General features: G+C 46.1%; 2 protein-coding genes across 5 annotated transcripts in view; one reads left to right on the top strand and one right to left on the bottom strand.

The window, feature by feature from the left end:
- The window catches only part of SLC25A53 (solute carrier family 25 member 53), a 56,639-nt gene extending 38,517 nt beyond the window's left edge, over nt 1-18,122 (top strand). Inside the window, exons 1-3 of one of the 4 annotated variants that reach the window (XM_077989263.1) lie at nt 6,292-6,761; nt 8,279-8,456; nt 15,227-18,122. In XM_077989263.1, the coding sequence (XP_077845389.1) occupies nt 8,398-8,456; nt 15,227-16,181 (1,014 nt within the window). In that variant the 5' untranslated portion in view covers nt 6,292-6,761; nt 8,279-8,397 and the 3' untranslated portion in view covers nt 16,182-18,122. Of the gene's footprint in view, nt 1-6,272; nt 6,762-8,278; nt 8,588-15,226 lie in introns of those variants that run through there. The other 3 variants (XM_015127919.3, XM_077989264.1, XM_015127918.3) reach the window with 3 other exon arrangements.
- ZCCHC18 (zinc finger CCHC-type containing 18) lies at nt 3,250-7,324 on the bottom strand. The gene is given in 4 exon segments (XM_077989260.1): nt 3,250-5,656; nt 5,845-5,896; nt 6,290-6,360; nt 6,894-7,324. A coding segment is annotated over 1 exon segment (1,308 nt). The 5' UTR covers nt 5,075-5,656; nt 5,845-5,896; nt 6,290-6,360; nt 6,894-7,324; the 3' UTR covers nt 3,250-3,766.
- Nucleotides 18,123-19,245: the final 1,123 nt, after the last annotated feature.

The raw sequence follows: 19,245 nt of genomic DNA, 5'->3' as shown, positions 1-19,245 counted from the left end.
AACAAGTATTCTTTAAAGGCTGCATCCTTGTGTATGGCGCACAAGCCACTTGCTGCTGTGACGTTTGGCTAATTATGTCTGTTGACCTTGTTTTCCTCACGTATCATCTCTATATAATAATAACACCAACCTCATAGGGTCCTGTGCACATGAGGGCTAACTCAAGTAAGGAACACAGACTTTGGGGTCAGTCAGTCCAGTGTCTTATCCTTGACTAGTACCACTAAATAACTACATGATCCTAAGTACGTTTTCTAACTTCCCGGCCTGTTTCATCATCTGAAATATGTGTCAATTAATAGTAATTAAATTAGTAGCAAATTAGAAATAGAAAGTAATACTTATCTTGAGGGAGTTGCTATGAAAAGCTAATAATGCGTTTTAAAGGTTTGGCACTGGGTGCCTGGCATGTAATAAGCTTGGAATAAATCGCACTTGCAGTGATTTAAATTTTTATTGCTATTGCGGAAGGATCAGGAAGGGAAAGAATATTCAGCAAAAGAGACTGAGAAGTAGGCACCAAAAAGATCTGGGAGAGGGAAACCGTGAGATGATGTCATGGAAACAAGGGAAAATAGTATCAAGAAGGAGGGAGATAATGCAAAAGGAGGTCATTCAAAGGCTGGTGTCTCCTGACAAGACAAAAGAGCAATTTTCATCTCTTAGCGACTAATGAGAATGAAGGGAGAAAGGAAAGGAAAAAACAATAATTATAAATGAAGGGTATTGAACACAAAATTTTCTAAAAGCCTTCTTTCACTTAACCCTGTGATCACTCCAAGTCTTCTATGTCTTCCAATTGGGCAAAATACATACTTCTTGAATAAAGGAAAGCCAGTGTGACACAAAATGAAATAAAAAGTATCACTTTTGCATCATTTTGGTGAAGTAAAAATTTAGACAGTTTCAGGTTTACACAACAGAGGACAGGATGAGGGGGGAAGGAAAGGGGATGAATTACAGAGCAGGGTTTCAAAGTAATGATCTTGAACCTCCAAGCTAATTCCAGTGAAAAGGAGGGTGGGGGTAGGTGTAGCATTTACTCCTCTTTTCATTCTACCTGATTTCAGAAAGAAATCATGACAGCATATCTAGGTAAATCATTCAATAGCATTTATAGATTGAATTTGAGAAAAGGTGAGCAGGAAGTGGAACTATATTCTAATCTTGGAGAGATGAGTGGGCAAATCCCCTCCAAGGATAGATTGCAGGAGAGGTAGGAAGGAATAAGGGGCTGTAAGAGCCAGGTAGTGTTGGGGGACCCTGTGGCTTTGGGGACTTGATGAAGCTGCCTCCTGCCTGGGTGGTGGGTTCCTCTTCGCCTGTGGTGAGATGGAGGTGGCTGCCAGGGGCCAGAGGTGCCCCAGATGGATGCAAAAAGTGGGTCTCTTGAACCTTTACTCCTGCTCAGTTCTCAGCTAAAAGGTCAGAGGCAGAGGGGCCCTCCCAGTCTACTGGACATGAGCATTAAGGAGGCTGAGGCTTAAGGCCATCATGGAATGCTGAGGAGGGGGAGGTGATGATGGGCAGAGCACATGAGGCTGAGCCTCCATCTCCCCCCACCAAGAGGTGAGTGTGGCTCCAGGGAAGGGGAGTGGTGGTAAAGTGCAATTGTGAGAAAATGGATGGAGCAAGGGGGATAGGAATGAGATTGTGGGGATATGGATGAAGCAGGGGGATCTGAATGAGACTGTGGGGATATGGATGGAGCAGGGGGGATATGAATGAGATTGTGGGGATATGGATGGGGCAGGGGGGATCTGAATGAGATTGCGGGGATATGGATGAAGGAGGGGGATCTGAATGAGACTGTGGGGATATGGATGGAGCGGGGGGATAGGAATGAGACTGAGGATACAGGTGGAGCAGGAAGGATCTGAATGAGACAGTGGGGATATGCATGGAGTAGGGGGGATCTGAATGAGATTGTGGGGATATGGGTGGAACAGGGGGATAGGAATGAGACTGAGGATACAGATGGAGCAGGAAGGATCTGAATGAGATTGTGAGGATATGCATGGAGCAGGAGGGAACTGAATGGGATTGTAGGGATATGAATGGAGCAGGGCGGGTATGAATGAGACTGAGGACATAGATTGAGCAGAGGGGATAGGAATGTGATTGTGGGGATATGGATGGAGCAGGGTGATAGGAATGAGATTGTGGGGACATGGATGGAACAGTGAGGATAGGAATGAGATTGTGGGGATATGGATGGAGCAGTGGGGATAGGAATGGGATTATGGGGATGTGGATGAAGCAAGAGAAAGGGACCAGGGAAGAGCAGATTTGGGGGTGATTCTGGAAGGAGAGCACTCCAAGGCAGATTCTGGGCCTGGCAGCCCTGGGAAGGCTGCATTGGGCTCCTTGCAGTGTGTGGCTTCTACTCCTCCCTGGGGGACTCAGCCTAGACCCTTTTGTCCCCCATCGGTCTGCTAGCCTAATTAGAGTCCCAACCTCCACTCCTCCCACCACATAGCCCAGGGTTCTGTGTGAAACCTGTGGGTCTGCAGTTTCTGCCAGGCCTCCTGTCCCTGTCACTGTAGATGGGAGCCCACCAGCCTGGCCATCATACCCCTTCCCCTCTCCCCCTGTCCTTCTGTCCTCCACCTACATAGCTCTGTGCTCCTTTCCCTGAGGTGCCAGCTCTGGCTGCTGCACACCCTGTCTCGTCAGCCCAGGGGCCCCCTCTTTCCTCCCAGGCAAACTCCCTCAGGTCCTCAGGTCTGCATTCATTTCACTCCACTCCCTGCCTTAAATGAAATCATTCCTCCCTGCACCTTGCCAGTCTTGACCTCTTTGTGAGGATAGGGACTACTGTACCTACAAGAAAGTTGGGACCCTCGGGGATAGAGGTCACATGTCATCTTTTATCACCCTCTAATCTGAGGTCAAGAGATGGGGCAGGAGTAGTTGTCCCTTCCCAATACAAACAGGAATGGAGCCTCTGGAATACCCATTTTCAATTTTTGTCCCTGCTGTTCCCCATCTGATGTCTCATGATATGTTCAAGAAGAAAACATTGGAACATTATTAACTCATGGGTGCAGGAGTTGGCTCTATGACCTAGGAGACAGGTCAGTTGTGTTAAGGGGTTGTATGGGAGATATTCAGTCCATTTCAGTTTCCTTTCTCCTTTCCTATAAATGAGGTTGATAAAAACCCATCCTCCTAGTATGACCCCCACTTATAGCTTCTATATTTAGTTTCATTTTTCTTTATCTTTCTAAAAGTAACATCACACAGAGATATGAAATAAGATGTTTATATATATTCATTGACATAGAAGTCCACAAGATATATTATTTGGTGAAAAATACACAGTATAGAACAGCATTTATATTTGATCACTCTTATCTATACATGTATCTATCTGGGTACACAGGTACAGGGAGATATCTGGAAGGACATTCACCAAAGGGCTGACAATGGTTACAAAAGGGTGCTGAGTTTCAGGTAATTTGTACTTTAGTTTTTGTATCTTCCTTTATTTTTGAAGGTTTATTGAAAAGATGCTCCTTTCATAAAAAGTAGAAAGTCATCAAAGAAATAGACACATGGAGAACAGACTCTTAAGCCAGCAGAGAAGGGAGCATGGACAGAGGTCACACCATTCCCCTCCACTGTGCTGGTATGAAAGACCTCTTCTCTTTCCCAAAGGAAAACTGCTTTGTGGATTCATGCAGTTAGAAACCCACCCTCCTCTCCTGTTATTCCCATTACTCTGAATACAGTTAAGAACTCATTTAGGGCTGGGTCTAGATCCTTACTGTGGCTCAAAAGCATCACTGTGTTCTCCAGGGACGTCTTTTGACCTGTCCTCTGTATGTGTCAGCTCCTGCAGGGTGATGATCAGATTCTCAAAAACCTGGGCCTTGTTGCTCTCATTGTCACAGGTTTCTTCTGAGTGGCCCTCCTTACCACAATATGAACAGCAGATTGTGTATTTTCACTTCCTGGCTCTACAAATATTCCCAGGACCATCATTCTTATACCCAGAACCACCACTGGTAGAAAGAGACTGAGCCCCAGAATTGTTGGGGGAATCAATAACCAGCACTTGATCCAGAGGTCTGGCTCTTCCTCTGAAGGGAGGGATACCTGTGGGTGTCAGTGGAGGGTCCAGAGACACCACCAGGATCACATCCTCATCGGAGTCATCAAGGGTATCATCTATTTCCATCACGTTGCAGTTACAGTTAGCACTGCCGATTGTTATTGGCTGGGCACCCTGAAATGCCACAGGGCTGGCTGCCTTCTCCATTATTGGCCCAGACCTTTTCGGCCGCTTCCGTTTAATAAAAGCATCATCCCAATCCTCTTCCTCCCTTATCATCTTGATTAACTCCAGGAAATTGGGAAGCCGCTCCTGCGCATTTGCATACATCCTGAGAAGATGCTTAAATTTAAGCCTGAAGCACAGGTCCCTATTCAGCTCGGTGCCTAAAAGAAGCTGTTGCAAGCCAGTCTGGTTTGCATCTTTCTCAGCTAGGATGCCAGCCTGAATAGCATTCTGGAGCTGCAACTCTAAACGGATCACATAAAGGGAGGCTTTCTCCCCTAGTGCCTGCAGGGTGTTAACAAATTTACCATGGGCAGTCACACTGCTTTCAAACTCCCCAAACACCAATTTCATGGCCCGCAAGAAATCTGCTACACTTAGGTTGGGGTTGGCCGCCTGAAGCAAACGCATGACCTCCCGGGCAGGGCCCCTAAGTGTTTTCATCAAGCGCTTGAGTTTTTCCTCCTCAGACATACTCCAATCTGGCAGGACCCCATTGACTTGGATCAGCCAGTTTTCAAAGGTTTCTTTCCCCTGGGCTGGCACTACTCTCCCCGAGAACAACTTCATGTTTCTCTCTGCCATGTTGACCACGAAAGGACCGAGACTCCTCCTGAGAGACCTCAACATGGAATGGGCCCAAGGCGGCAAAGGTGCATTCTGCTGCCTGCTGTTACCCACACGCGCAATGATGCTAGCCATGACTGACGACGATAGGGTATCTGAATACAACAAGATGCTCGCGCTTTTTGGAAAAGCCTTATCTGCAGGATTCTCCAAAGCAACGTTCATGGGCTGTGCCTGCCTTGTATTTCAGTAGGGATTCTAAGGAAAATAAAAACGGTTAATAAGATAGTGGGCTGTGGGGAAGCAGTCTGTAGTAGCATTCTCGATCTTCCTGAATAACGTTGTAGTGCATTTTATATCTGCCCAGTGCCTTAACAATACCCTGCAGGAGACTGGCAATTACAACATTCCAGAGCTAGCAGGTTTCCTTGGACTAGTAGGTAGTTTTTCAGAGCCACATCCATCCACTCCTGCCTGTACTCCAGGAGGGGCGACAACTGTTGCTTCTAATTCTAGATGACATAGTGTTTGGAGCTTATACTGGGCCCTCAAAACGGAACTCAATGGTTGTGGGTCACAGATTTATGGTAATAAGAAACCATTAACCTCATGGCCTCAGGTCTCAATCACATCCCCTTGTCAACGTTTCCCCCGTTATTTCTCAGATTCTTACATGAACTCGGAAACTAGCGTTCGCCTTTATTTTACGTGCAGCCTCTGCAACAGGTGCCTGCCGTGAGAAAATGAGGGGTAGAGCCGACTTTTGTCCACTGGGGGTCGCAGGTCCCAGTCCTCAGGGCCTCAAGACTGTGACGCGAAGGAGGGAAAGGAAGGATTGGAAGCAGCTTCATCTGAAAACCTGATACCTCCTCTCCACCAGCTTCACTGTCACCAGGCGGAAAATTCCCTCTCCCATCTTCTGAACGCAAGCCAAAGTGCCTCCTGCCCCCATCCCCACCCCGCCTTACATTTCCTCCGGGAGACCCTCGCCCTACCAGCTCTGCAATCCGCCGCACAGAATCCAAGTTCGGATTTGGCTTTGATGACCTGCCAGGGAGAAAGAGACTGGAAGTTGGATAACCTCCCACCCCCATATTCCTTCCCAGGAAGAGAGGAGGAGATGCAAAAGGGGTTCAAGACAGCTTGCGATCGTCTCCTCCCGCCCCTTGCCACCTCCCCGAACACACCCCCACCCCCGATGCCCGACAACACCCCCGATCTCCGACAACACCACGACCCACCTTAATCCAGGCAAATCCTAAATCCTACCCAGTTGGCAGCATCCGGATGAACCACAACTCCTTCCTCAGCGCAACCAGGCCAAGGGAATGCTCCATCCCCTGCCTCGCAGTTACTGATTCTCCAAGCCAGGCGCCGCCAGTCCTGGCGGGGCTTCCCCCACCCCTCTCCGCGCCGGGCAATCGCGCGCTCTTTCTTTACCTGCGCTCCACTGGTAGGCAGCATGTGCTCCCGCGTCGACAGCTCTGTTTTGCCTTCCGGTCCCCGTAGCTCTGCAGGGGAACGGTATCTCTGGCGCCTCCTCGGCCGCTAAGCGACCCGGGGCTGCCAGATCTAGCGAGTGCTTCGCATGACCGCCCAGCAAGGGGTAGCCGAGTTGAGGCAGCGCGGTTCCCAAGGCAGCCAAGGCTGCTCCCACCCTCCAGTTCGGCCCTCCGGGCAGCAGCGGTTGCTTTCAGTCTCTGCCCATTGAGACAAAAGAGCGTGACGAGCCGGGCGACGCGGCCAATCAGCGGGGCGAGGGGGCGGCCTCCCCGCGCAGCCTCCGGCCCCGAAGCTACTGCTAGCAAGAAGGGGGTGCGGGAGGGCGGGGGCTGCGGCAGACAGGCGCGGGAGCCGGCACGGCGTCAAGTGCAGCTCGGAAGCACGGACTGGGCCCATTTCCCTTTCATCCGTGAGTTTGCTGCTACCCCATCGCTTCCCTTCTCCCTATCCCCTTCCACCTCGGCTCTCCTCCCGGCTTTGAGACCGGATGCCTTAAACACGAGGTGGGACAGAACCCAAGTGAACAATGAGAGTTCCTCACCTTTGTATAGGCGGAAGGGGGGAAACAGCGTTTACTGAGTGCTTTTTGTGTGCAGAGGTGCCTGCATGGACATCTCCTTTCCTCTTCTCAGCAGCCCTGTGAAGGAGGTAGCAGCGTACCCATTTAACAGGAAAGGACTGAAGCACCCAGGCAGTACAGTTAGGAAGTGCAGAGCTAAGAGCTGACACCCAAGTCAACATGTCTGACTTCAAAGGCTGCCCCTTGCCAACACTCCTCTGTTCTGTCAGATTAAGGGATAGTGGAGAAAAACCAAGGCCAGGATGGGAGGACCAACTTGGGATTGCATAGAATTGGTGAGCAAGAACCGTTATCTCCATTTCACAGATGAAGAAACTGAGCCAGAGAGAGAGAGGTTACTCGTTTTGGCCTGTATCCTGCAGCAAATAAGTTACAGCATCCAACCTAGCACCTGTATGTTGCACTCTAGATGCTAATTCTTTGCCCTGCAGCGCTGCCTGGAGAGTATTTTTGCACAGGTAGTCTCAAACCATCTCAACAGCAGTCTCAATGTGATGATAGTGCTGAGGGAGGGGGTGAGGAGGTAGTGGGGACAGGGCTGAGGGAAGATGAAGGCAACCTTTATGGTGCCCATTGTACAGAAGAGGAAACTCTTTTTGACACTTTTCTTTCTTGTTTCTTTTTTTATTATTATTAATCTTTTTTTCTTTTTTTCTTTTGCTTTTTTGTTTTTTTAACACAAGCTGCCTGTTTTTTAAAAGCAACATTATTTCTACAGCCCTTTGTGACCCCAAAGAGGCCAGGCTCAGAGAGGTAAAATGATTTATCTGAAAATACAAGGTGAAGCCAAAATTTGAACCAAGTCTCTGAATCCAGAACTCATGCTATTAACCAAAGTGTGAGTACAAGGTGGGCTGCCTCCGAACCATTTTGGAGAGCTTGTTATAAATGCAGCTTATTGGGCCTTACCCCTGGGGGATTTTGATGTACTAGGACTAGGCATGAAGAGTGTGATTTGTAGTTTTAACCAGCCCTATAGTTGATTCTGAGGTGTAGAGAGATTCGTGAACCACTGTTCTAAACACCACCACGTGATGCTGAAGGTTATGAGTAAATGGGCCTGTTATCAGTGTATCTGTCCATGGCATATCTGTCATGAAATGTAACTCCAGAGCACAGATTCCTACCCGTGGTCCTTCCTGGAATTGTTAGCAAAGAATCTGGACTCCGTACATTCTTCTGAGTCCACAGCTTTGCAGATTTTCAAATGGGTCTGTCATAACATCTTCCTTCTTCAAGCCATGCTTGACGAAGAAGTGTGAGAAATAAAACCCCATTTAACCTAACCTCCAAACCACAGCTCTCTGTTGCTGATATAGCTCTTTCATTTCCTGGCTCAAGGACAGGTTGCTAGGTTGCCCTTCTGTGAGCTCTTCAGGGGACTTCTCCTTTGCTGGATTTGGCATCACTGGCCCCAGAGAAGGAGCAACTCCATGGAAACGGCATGCAGGGTTGTCCAAAGTGAATGGCCGTGAAGGCAGTGGCTGGAAAACCTGCTCCATTTTTCCCTGACTTAGAGAGCAGGTATTACTTCCTTTTTGTATAGTGTGGCTAGGAGGCTCCTGTGGGGCCTGTTCTTGACTCCTGATGTTTAGAAGCAAGTAAACAGTCTGATGCCCTTCAGCTGCTGTTGGCTTCATCTTCAGTCTGCCAAGGTACTTCACTTGCTCCTTTCCACCCTCTTATTTACAACCCCAAGATCTAGAGTTCCTTGGAGTAAACAATATAAATTTGGAGATAAAGCACCTTCCATCTCAGGATCATGGCCTGTGGATGGAACAGTGGGGTAGTGGTGGTGGAGGGTGGAAAGTGTGGATGTATGGATAAGGCAGGTTGCTCACCTTGCACACTCAGGGGTGATGCTGGCAGTAGCTCTTAGGTTTCCTTCAGACTTTTGCTTCTGCTCCCCTGTCCCATGACATCTGACTCTTGCCTCCCAGAAGACTCTTGTTCAGTGTTTAAATTGGCTTCATCACCAAATTAGGTATTTGCAGCTGGACTTGGTAGGGATGGAATCACATAAAACCAAGAATAGGTCTCAGAGCTCTGACAAAAATAATGATGGGAAATGGATTGTGTAAAGTGGCCAGGGTTGGGCTACTAGAACAAAGCAAGGGACTCTTCATGCAGGGGTGGGGGGAATATTAGCAACCTGGCTCAAGTTGGATACAGGATATCCTATCTCTGGCCTCATGTGTATGAGTGTGTTCCAACTGATGGCTCTAATGAGACCACATTTTCTAATTTCAAAAAATAAACCTTAAAGGCTTGAAGGTTTGGAGATAAAGCTTTCAGCTGAAACAATAATAGCTGCCTTTGGCTGCCTGCCTCCTTTGTGCCAGGAACTTTCTATCTGTTATCTCTTTTAAGCTTCTCAGTAACCCTGTTGAGACAGCCATTGTATCCCATTTTGCAGACAGGGAAACTTAATTTCAGGGATGTTACGTAACTTGTGTTAGGCTTCACAACTTGTAAGTGGAGGCACTGAGACTGCAGGCCAGGGATGTCAAACACCAAAGCCCATGAAAACTCTTCTTTGCTGCCTTCCAAACAAGCAGTCCAAAATGCATTCTGCAGATGACCCAGTTCATTAGACCAATTGCAGCCTTTAGAACAATTTAATTGTAATCGTGCCTTTATTCCTATTATCTAATTTTTTTGACTTTTAAAATTGTGTATATATATATATATATTTTATTATACTTTAAGTTCTAGGGTACATGTGCACAACGTGCAGGTTTGTTACATATGTATACATGTGCCATGCTGGTGTGCTGCACCCATTAACTCGTCCTTTATATTAGGTATATCTCCTAATGCTATCCCTTCCCCCTACCCCCTCCCCACAATAGGACCCGGTATGTGATGCTCCCCTTCCTGTGTCCAAGTGATCTCATTGTTCAATTCCCACCTATGAGTGAGAACATGTGGTATTTGGTTTTCTGTTCTTGCGAAAGTTTGCTGAGAATGATGGTTTCCAGCTGCATCCATGTCCCAACAAAGGACATAAACTCATCCTTTTTTATGGCTGCATAGTATTCCATGGTGTATATGTGCCACATTTTCTTAATCCAGTCTGTCACTGATGGACATTTCGGTTGATTCCAAGTCTTTGCTATTGTGAATAGTGCTGCAATAAACATACGTGTACATGTGTCTTTATAATAGCATGACTTATAATCCTTTGCGTATATCCCCAGTAATGGGATGGCTGGGTCAAATGGTATTTCTAGTTCTAGATCCTTGCGGAATCACCACACTGTTTTCCACAATGGTTGAACTAGTTTACCATCCCACCAACAGTGTAAAAGTGTTCCTATTTCTCCACATCCTCTCCAGCACCTGTTGTTTCCTGACTTTTGAATGATTGCCATTCTAACTGGTGTGAGATGGTATCTCATTGTGGTTTTGATTTGCATTTCTCTGATGGCGAGTGATGATGAGCATTTTTTCATGTGTCTGTTGGCTGTATGAATGTCTTCTTTTGAGAAGTGTCTGTTCATACCCTTTGCCCACTTTTTGATGGGGTTGTTTTTTTCTTGTCAATTTGTTTGAGTTCTCTGTATGTTCTTGAGCCCTTTGTCAGATGGGTAGATTGCAAAAACTTTCTCCCATTCTGTAGGTTGCCCGTTCACTCTGATGGTAGTTTCTTTTGCTGTGCAGAAGCTCTTTAGTTTAATTAGATCCCATTTGTCAATTTTGGCTTTTATTGCCATTGCTTCTGGTGTTTTAGAAATGAAGTCCTTGCCCATGCCTATGTCCTGAATGGTATTACCTAGGTTTTCTTCTAGGGTTTTTATGGTTTTAGGTCTAACACTTAAGTCTCTAATCCATCTTGAATTAATTTTCGTATAAGGAGTAAGGAAAAGATAGATTCAGCTTTCTACTTATGGCTAGCCAATTTTCCCAGCACCATTTATTAAATAGGGAATCCTTTCCCCATTTCTTGTTTCTCTCAGGTTTGTCAAAGATCAGATGGCTGTAGATGTGTGGTATTATTTCTGAGGGCTCTGTTCTGTTCCATTGGTCTATATCTCTGTTTTGGTACCAGTACCATGCTGTTTTGGTTACTGTAGCCTTGTAGTATAGTTTGAAGTCAGGTAGCGTGATGCCTCCAGCTTTGTTCTTTTGGCTTAGGATGGTCTTGGCAATGCGGGGTCTTTTTTGGCTCCATATGAACTTTAAAGCAGTTTTTTCCAATTCTGTGAAGAAAGTCATTGGTAGCTTAATGGTGATGGCATTGAATCTATAAATTACCTGATCTCATTTTTTAAAAATGAAACTACTAATATAACTTATGGAGCAACTTATATACCAGGTGCTATGCTAAGCACTTTCTGTACTTTGTCTCATGCATCCTTCATGACAATCATTTTACATATAAGGATACTGAGGATCAGCAAGATGATGAAACTTGGCCAAGGTTATAAAGCTAGGAAGTGACAGAGTGAAATTCAAACCCAGGGCTGGCTGAATCCAGAGCCCATGTCTGTGCCCTACAGCACAATGCAGTGGGGAAGACAAATGTGGCCCTCATCTTAAATGGGCTCCTCTCTGTCAACCACAGCTCTATTTCCTTCTCACACATGGGGTAGGCCAGCCCCATGCACAACTCACACTTCTAAGCCTATGTACCTTAGGCCACTTCCTCAGCCTAGAATGCTTGCCCTTACTCCCCTACCTAACAACAGCATATTCTATTCTACTCAGTTAAGGATTGAGTCATATGCCCCTTCTCAGGTAGAATAAATTGCTCTTGTCTTTTTGCTTCCACCTTCATTAGTGTACCCTTTATTTTGTTTTTCTGTAGAGTTTAGCTCATTGTTGACCTGTCTCCCCTGCTAGATTCCCAGGCACTTGAGGGCAGGCACCAAATTCTATTCACTCTAGCTCCATGGTGGTTTACCCGCAATGATTTAGTGGATGATCAATACATGTTTGTGAGCTGACCAAAGGACTGGCTGAGAGATACCCTGAGTGAACAGACAAATACGTTCATTTGTGGCTGGATCCTGGGGCAGTCACACAGGCTACCCATGTGGACTAGACTGGCTGGGAGAGTCTGGAATCCTCTGGGCTCATTTTACTAGGCTGTAAACATAGGAGGCAGGTCATAGGGTACAGATGATATCTGCTTAAGGCCAACTCTAGGTCCATTCTGTGGTCTGTACTTTGAATTCATGTGAAGGGGCCAGGCTCTCCTAGATTGCTTATGCTGCGCCTTCCCATTCGTGGAAGTAAGGGCTTCCCTGCCTCCCTTGGGAACAGAAGATTTGTTCCCAAATGCCCCTGTGTCTGGTTATGGTTGTCCTGAGAGCGTCCAGAAGGAGCATGTGTTCTGTGGACACAGATACTGAAGTCCAGAAGCATTTTTGTTTTGATACTTCTTATCAAGGCCACCATGTTATGGCTTCTCAACCACTTTCTCTCATTTCATGTTATTAATCTCTGCCACAACGTTTTGAGGTGGATCCTAATATCTCTGTTTTGTAGCTGAAGAACCTGAGACTGAATGAAATGTCTTGTTCATGGTCACACAACTAAGTAAGTGGCAGAGGCAGAATTCAGTCTCGGGTCTGTCTGCCCTTTCAAAAGCCTGGCATCTTAACAGAAAATACATGGGAAAAACACGAACTCCCCTCCCATAAAATGGAAAGGATTGGATTTATAAAATGGATTACATATTAAGGTTAGATGTTTCTCAATTATTGTTCACCTTTAATCCCTCAAAATGATTTACAAAAATGGCAGGAGTTGGGGATTGAAAAGTACAATCCCTCTATCAACTATTGACCTGAATGCCCCCATATCAACACCCTCTGACAGATACAATATGGAGATGACTAAAAATTATTTTGCCCTTTCTTCTCCATTTACAGCTCAGGTGGGTAAGGCTCCAAGATGTCATTGAACTTCTAAAGGTCACACATCAAGTTAATAACAAAACTCACTTAGAATCCTAGTTATCTCATACTACCCCACCTGCTTCCTGGCCTTTCTGGGGTAGGTGCAATAGTTGGGAATCCTTGTACTGCCAAATCCTAGCCCAGTTTTCTTTCTGCTAAATCATCCTGCCTCATGGTATCAGTGAACACGTTTATAAATGGTAGGGAGGAAATGGAACATTACTGCACTCTGAGGTAGAAGGACAAATATTTACCTCACCACCTGCCCTTATTTAGGTGAAGGTAAGACTTTGGAAAGAAGATCTTTAGTAGGAGAGCTGAGGACTGTTGGGGGCTTCTGTGGATTTAGCAGCCTGGGTATCTGGGAGGAGTCCCCTTTGGCTCTGGAGAAATGGAAGTGGGGCTGCCAGGGGCCAGAGGTGGCCTAAAGGGATGCAAATAGTGGGCCTCTTGAGCTTTTACTCCTGCTCTGTTCTCAGCTAAAGGGTCAGAGGCAGAGGGGCCCTCCCAGTGTACTGGCTATGAGGGTAAAGGAGGCTGAGGCTTAAGGCCATCATGGAATGTGGGGGTAGGGGGACATGGTGATGGGCAGAGTACAGGAGGCTGAGCCTCCATCTCCCTCCACCAAGAGGTGAGTGTGGCTCCATGGGAGGGGAGTGGTGGTAAAGTAAGATTGTGACAAAATGGATGGAGCAAAGGGGATAGGAATGAGAATGTGGGGATATGGATGGAACAGGGTGGGGTTATGAATGAGATTGTGGGGATGTGGATGGAGCAGGGGGATAGGAATGAGATTGTAGGGATATGGATGGAGCAGGGGGTATAGAATGAGATTATGGGGATATGGATGGAGCAGTGGGGATAGGAATGGGATTGTGGGGAGATGGATGGAGCAGGGAGAAGGGGCTAGGGAAGAGCAGAGCTGATGGGAGTGATTTTGGAAGGAGTAGTACGCCAAGGCGGATTCTTGGCCTGGCAGCCTCGGGAAGGCTGCATTGGGCTTCTTGCAGTGTGTGACTTCCACTCCTCCCTGGGGACCTCAGCCTGGACTCTCTGGTCCCCCATCAGCCTGCTAGCTTAATTAGAGCCCCAACCTTCATGCCCCCCACCACATAGCCCAGGGTTCTGTATGAAACTTGTGGGTCTGCAGATCCGGCCAGACTTCTTGTCCCTGTCACCGTAGATGGAAGCCCTCCATCCTGGCCATCGTGCCCCTCCCCCTCTCCCCTGTCCTCCTGCCCCACACTCACACATCTCTGTGCTCCTTTCCCTGAGGTGCCAGCTCTGGCTACTGTACACCTTGTCTCGTCAGCCCAGGGAACCCCTCTTTCCTCCCCGGCAAACTCCCTCAGATCTGCACTGAGCATTCATTTTTTCTTTAGATCCCAAAGTTCCTTCATATGTCCTGGCTTCCAAATTGCTTCTCATACTAGCCATCTGCTTCCTGGCCTTTCTGGGGTAAGGAGCAATAGTTTGGGGTCCTTGCACTGCCTATTCTATCTAGTACAGTGGTTCTAAGCCAGGTTTTGCCTCCCAGGGGACATTTGGCAAGGTCTCAAGATATTTTTGGTCATCACACTGTGTAAGTCACCACTGGTGCTACTGGCACGCACTGAGCCAAAGCCAGGGAGCCTCTGAACATCCTCCAATGCACAGGACAGGGGCCAAGAATAAAAAATTATCCTGCCCAAAATGTCAATAGCACCGAGGTTAAGAAACCTTGCTCTATTATATAGCTACAGGTCTTCAAGGTTAGGCTTAGAAGTTGCCAGGTGCTGAGTCTTTAGGCACTGAACTTCCAGAAGCAGCTGCTCTTTCCTTTCCTCACTTGCTAGAGGGGGGCTGGGCGTTGCCATGAAACAGCTACAACTTGGGCAGGAATCTATGGAGAGAAAGGCGAGGGGAGATTCCCCCTCCCCAAATTTAATACCAACTTTTAGAGAAAGCATTGCACTTCAACTGTTAAATGCCTTTCTGCCTCTACAAGATAGTGCCAGATTTTTTAAAAAAGAGAATAGTAATGTATTATTCAAGTAGTTTATAAAATGCAGTTTCATGTCATGAAAGTTGATGCATTAAGTTTTGGAGTCTTCCCCTCCTCTATTTCATGTTTTTCTGTTGTAATCCTTTGAATATTGGAATATTTGCTGTGTCAGCAAAATACTGTAGTGGTGGCTCTGTTCAGAAAAACTGATTGCCTTTCTTTTAATTTAAAGTTAATGAATTCTTAATTTCTTAAGGGTGTGCTTATATATCAGAAACTGGCTCAAAGAGTTGCTTGTTTCCGTCGACCTGAGTTTCTTAGGGTTCATTTCTAATTAAGCAATGAAAATGCTTGCCAACAGAATTAATTGGTCAGTCTAATCTCTTTTTTTCCACCCTTGCCAGTTTCTTCCATCTGCACACAGTTGTCTTCAGCATGGGGGAGCAGAACCACTCTCCCGGGAAGGAGCTTCAGCCCAGGACACGAGCAGAGGCTCCAGGAAAGAAAAGCTGGCATTCCCAGGCCTACGCCCTTGGGGCCGTTTCCAACTTTATGTCTACTTTTCTGACGTTTCCTATCTATAAGGTTGTGTTCCGGCAACAGATCCATGCCATGGCAGTGTCAGAGGCTGTGAGACAGCTTTGGCACGAAGGTCCTCAATACTTCTACCGGGGAATCTACCCTCCTCTTCTCTCCAAGACGTTGCAAGGGACTCTTCTGTTTGGGACTTATGATAGCCTGCTGTGCTTTCTCTCTCCTGTTGGGCCACACACCCTGGGACACCGCTGGGCTGCAGGGCTCATGTCTGGCGTGGTGGAGGCTGTGGCACTCAGTCCCTTTGAAAGGGTGCAAAATGTGCTCCAGGATGGTCGCAAGCAAGCTCGCTTCCCCAGCACCTTCAGCATTCTCAAGGAATTCAACTCTTATGGGCTTTGGGGGCGGCTGTCACTGGGTTACTATCGTGGTTTCTGGCCTGTCCTGGCCAGGAACAGCCTGGGGAGTGCTCTATATTTTTCTTTCAAGGACCCCATCCAGGATGGCCTGGCAGAGCAAGGCCTGCCCCATTGGGTTCCTGCCTTGGTGTCTGGTAGTGTCAATGGAACAATCACCTGCCTAGTTCTGTATCCTCTGATTGTGCTGGTTGCTAATATGCAGTCCCATATTGGATGGCAGAACATGCCAAGCCTGTGGGCCTCTGCCCAGGATGTGTGGAACACTCGGGGTCGAAAGCTGCTCCTGATCTACCGTGGAGGCTCCCTGGTCATCCTAAGGTCCAGTGTGACATGGGGCCTCACTACGGCAATCCATGACTTCCTGCAGAGGAAGTCTCACTCCAGGAAAGAGCTGAAGACTGACTAGCTGCAGAACGTGTGGCCATGGCAGCTTTGTTATTCTAAATCTTCCCTGGTTGGTTCTATATAGCTTACTTCTTTGGCTCAGTTGCCTAATACAGCCATCCTTTAGCATCTGTAAACTCATTGCATGGGAGAAGTTCCCAACTACCAACCTGTTGAGCAAGGACAAAGCCCAACAGGATTCCTTAGTCAAAAAGAAATGTTCGCCCCAGTCTCTCCACAGCTTCAGTAGCCTCAGAGCCAGGAGGCCTTTAAATAACATGTAACCCAGATTAAGTGTCATTCCTTTAAGGAATTCCTTGGCAATAAGTGGAAACTTAAAAAGATGACCTTACTTAGGCACTTTGAGCTTTGGGGCCCCTCTAGGTGTCCTCCAGACCAAACTGAGTGGAACTCCAATTTCAAAGAACTATGCTTGACTCTTAGGATGGGAATTCCATAAAACTCAGATGGCTACATTTTCATGACATTGTTCACTGCCTCTACCACCACCTCTCACTTCTCAAGGCTGTGGGTCTTACTTTCAGGGTAGCAGCTGTGACTGGAAATCCCAAATTAGGCTTGTGTGAACTCATCAGGTGCCACAAGAACTAGTGGGGCTGGAGATGGGAGTGCGAAGAAGTGTGGCCCATGGATGGAAAGGATAAAACTTTGAAAGAAGAGATTTAATTACATGCAAAATAGAAACATTTGCTATAGTCTGCTTGGTGTTATCTGCTAGGACATTTCTGAGAGCAAGGTGATAACATTGCCTAGAAACCATTTGAGTTTCCCTAAAAAACCTGGAAGTGAAGTGACCATATCTTTTCACAGATAATTGCATATTTTGTTGATGTGGTTAATGTAGTTACTATGACATAAAGATCACTAATCTTAGCCTTAGAAATCAGAGCCATTTAAAATATGGTCCTTATATAACTTTCAACATATTGTCACTCCACTTACATAAACCCCAAACACTAGCCATAATGAACTCTTGTTCTCTCCCCAGACATTCCATGAACTTTCCCATGGCCATACTTTGGCCCACACTATTCTTTCCACCTGCAGTGCTCCTTCTTCACATGCCAGTCTACCAAAATCCTTCCAGCTCCTCAAAGCCCAGCTCAGAGGTCACCTTCTCTATGGAGCCTCTTGATTTCCCCCAACTGAATGTGACATTAATCTCTGTGACATTAGTCTCTTTAACATTAGTCTCTGTGATGCCCCTTTCTTTTTCTTTTATTTCTTTCTTTTTTTTTTTTTTTTTTTTTTTTTTTTTTTTGAGACCGAGTTTCGCTCTTGTTGCCCAGACTGGAGTACCAATGGCTCATGCAACCTCCGCCTCCCGGATTCAAGTGATTCTTCTCCTGCCTCAGCCTCCCGAGTAGCTGGAATTACAGGCGCCCACCACCCATGCCCGGCAAATTTTGTATTTTTAGTAGAGATCGGGTCTCTCCATGTTGGTCAGGCTGGTCTTGAACTCCCAACCTCATCAGGTGATCCACCCAGGTCAGCCTCCCAAAGTGCTGGGATTACAGGCCTGAGCCACTGCGCCTGGCCTCTGTGATGCCCGCTTCTAACAGCATTTCATACATGGTACTGATTCCATTATGTCACTAATCTCATGTGACCCTGTGTTCTTGTATTCTTCAATACCTCCTACTAGACTGTAAAACTCATTGAAAGCAGGGATTCTTGTATGCATTTTTAAATCTTCCATTGTGCCTAGGTGCTCAATAACGTTGGTCGAATTATTGAATTGATTATCAAGCTGTGATGTGGTATATCCTCAGGGTGCTGTCCCTTGTACACGAAGATAAAGTTATTGACTCACTGTCAGCAGGACACATGCCTTTGGGCTGTGTTTTTGTTTTCTTTTAATAATGGATTTAGTTTTGTGCTAATGATAATGATGCTGCTGCTGATAATAATAACAATAATAAAAAATTACTTTCAACTGGAACATTTGATGAGTTTGTGTTACTGATGGCATGTTTGCTCTTAGCACCAGTTCAGGAACTGAAATTTCACAAACAGAATCACACTGTATAACTGTCCCATTTATTTCAACTCTAGGATTTTGAGGATTTCCAAGATGACATGTGTTATAGTTTCCCCCTACAGATATCTTAGTAATGCCCTCCTCTTGCATGTCCTTACTGAACCAAATTTGTCCTGTATTTGTCTTACTTGGTTGTAGATTTAGCAGTGAGAACTTCTCACTGAATGCCACAGAAATTAAAGATACAATTGTTGGAGGTATGATGTCAGAGAGCATTTGCCACCAAGGTTGGCAGAAAATGGCTGCTCCAGGAGAGCTGAAGATGAGTTTCCACATCTGCAGATCGGGATGTGTTGGGACAGTACTCAACTTGTGGATTCAAGAAAGTATGAACACAGAGTCTGCATAAGGAAAGGAAAAAGATGCATTTATCTCCCAAGTACACTGGTGATTTCCACTTATGTCATTCTGTCCATCCATGTCCCTTTCTTCATTTTAACTTCTTTTTTAAAAATAATTTCAAACATTTAAAAATGTTGCAAGCATAAATAAAGCTGAAAGAACACCCATGTCCCTTTTACCCTAATTCCCCTACTATTAATATTTCTCCCCATTTGCTTTATTATTTAAGTGTGCACTCTGTCTATACACACACAGGATATTTTTTCCCTGAACTATCTGAGAATTGCATACATCAATTTTCAATATTCCTAGATTCAATGTTTGTAGATCCAAATTATTTTTTAAAAGACTGTGTTTTATCTCTGACAATGCCACAGTTATTACAGAATATAATGAAATGAAAACTCACACGGTATATGTGATATTGTGAAATATATACTTGGTCTTTGATCCTGTTTCCTGGCATACAACTCCTAAAATCCTTAGAATTTCCAAAGTGATATCTTTTTGTATGCTAATGATTGGCTTATGGCTGGCAGCCCCTGGTTGCTTCAGGATGGGAACTAGTCACCAGAAAGACCAAGGCACCATTAGAGGGTTGGGACTTAACAACCTCATTCCGACCTCCAGGGAGGGAAGAGGGGTGGAAGGTTAAGTTGATCACCAGTGGCCAATGATTTAA

The sequence above is a fragment of the Macaca mulatta genome, chromosome X, assembly GCF_049350105.2.
Source record: "Macaca mulatta isolate MMU2019108-1 chromosome X, T2T-MMU8v2.0, whole genome shotgun sequence".
In the NCBI taxonomy this organism is placed as follows: Eukaryota; Metazoa; Chordata; class Mammalia; order Primates; family Cercopithecidae; genus Macaca; species Macaca mulatta.
Note: the sequence above shows the minus strand (reverse complement) of the source record. Positions and strands in the feature narration are given on the sequence as shown.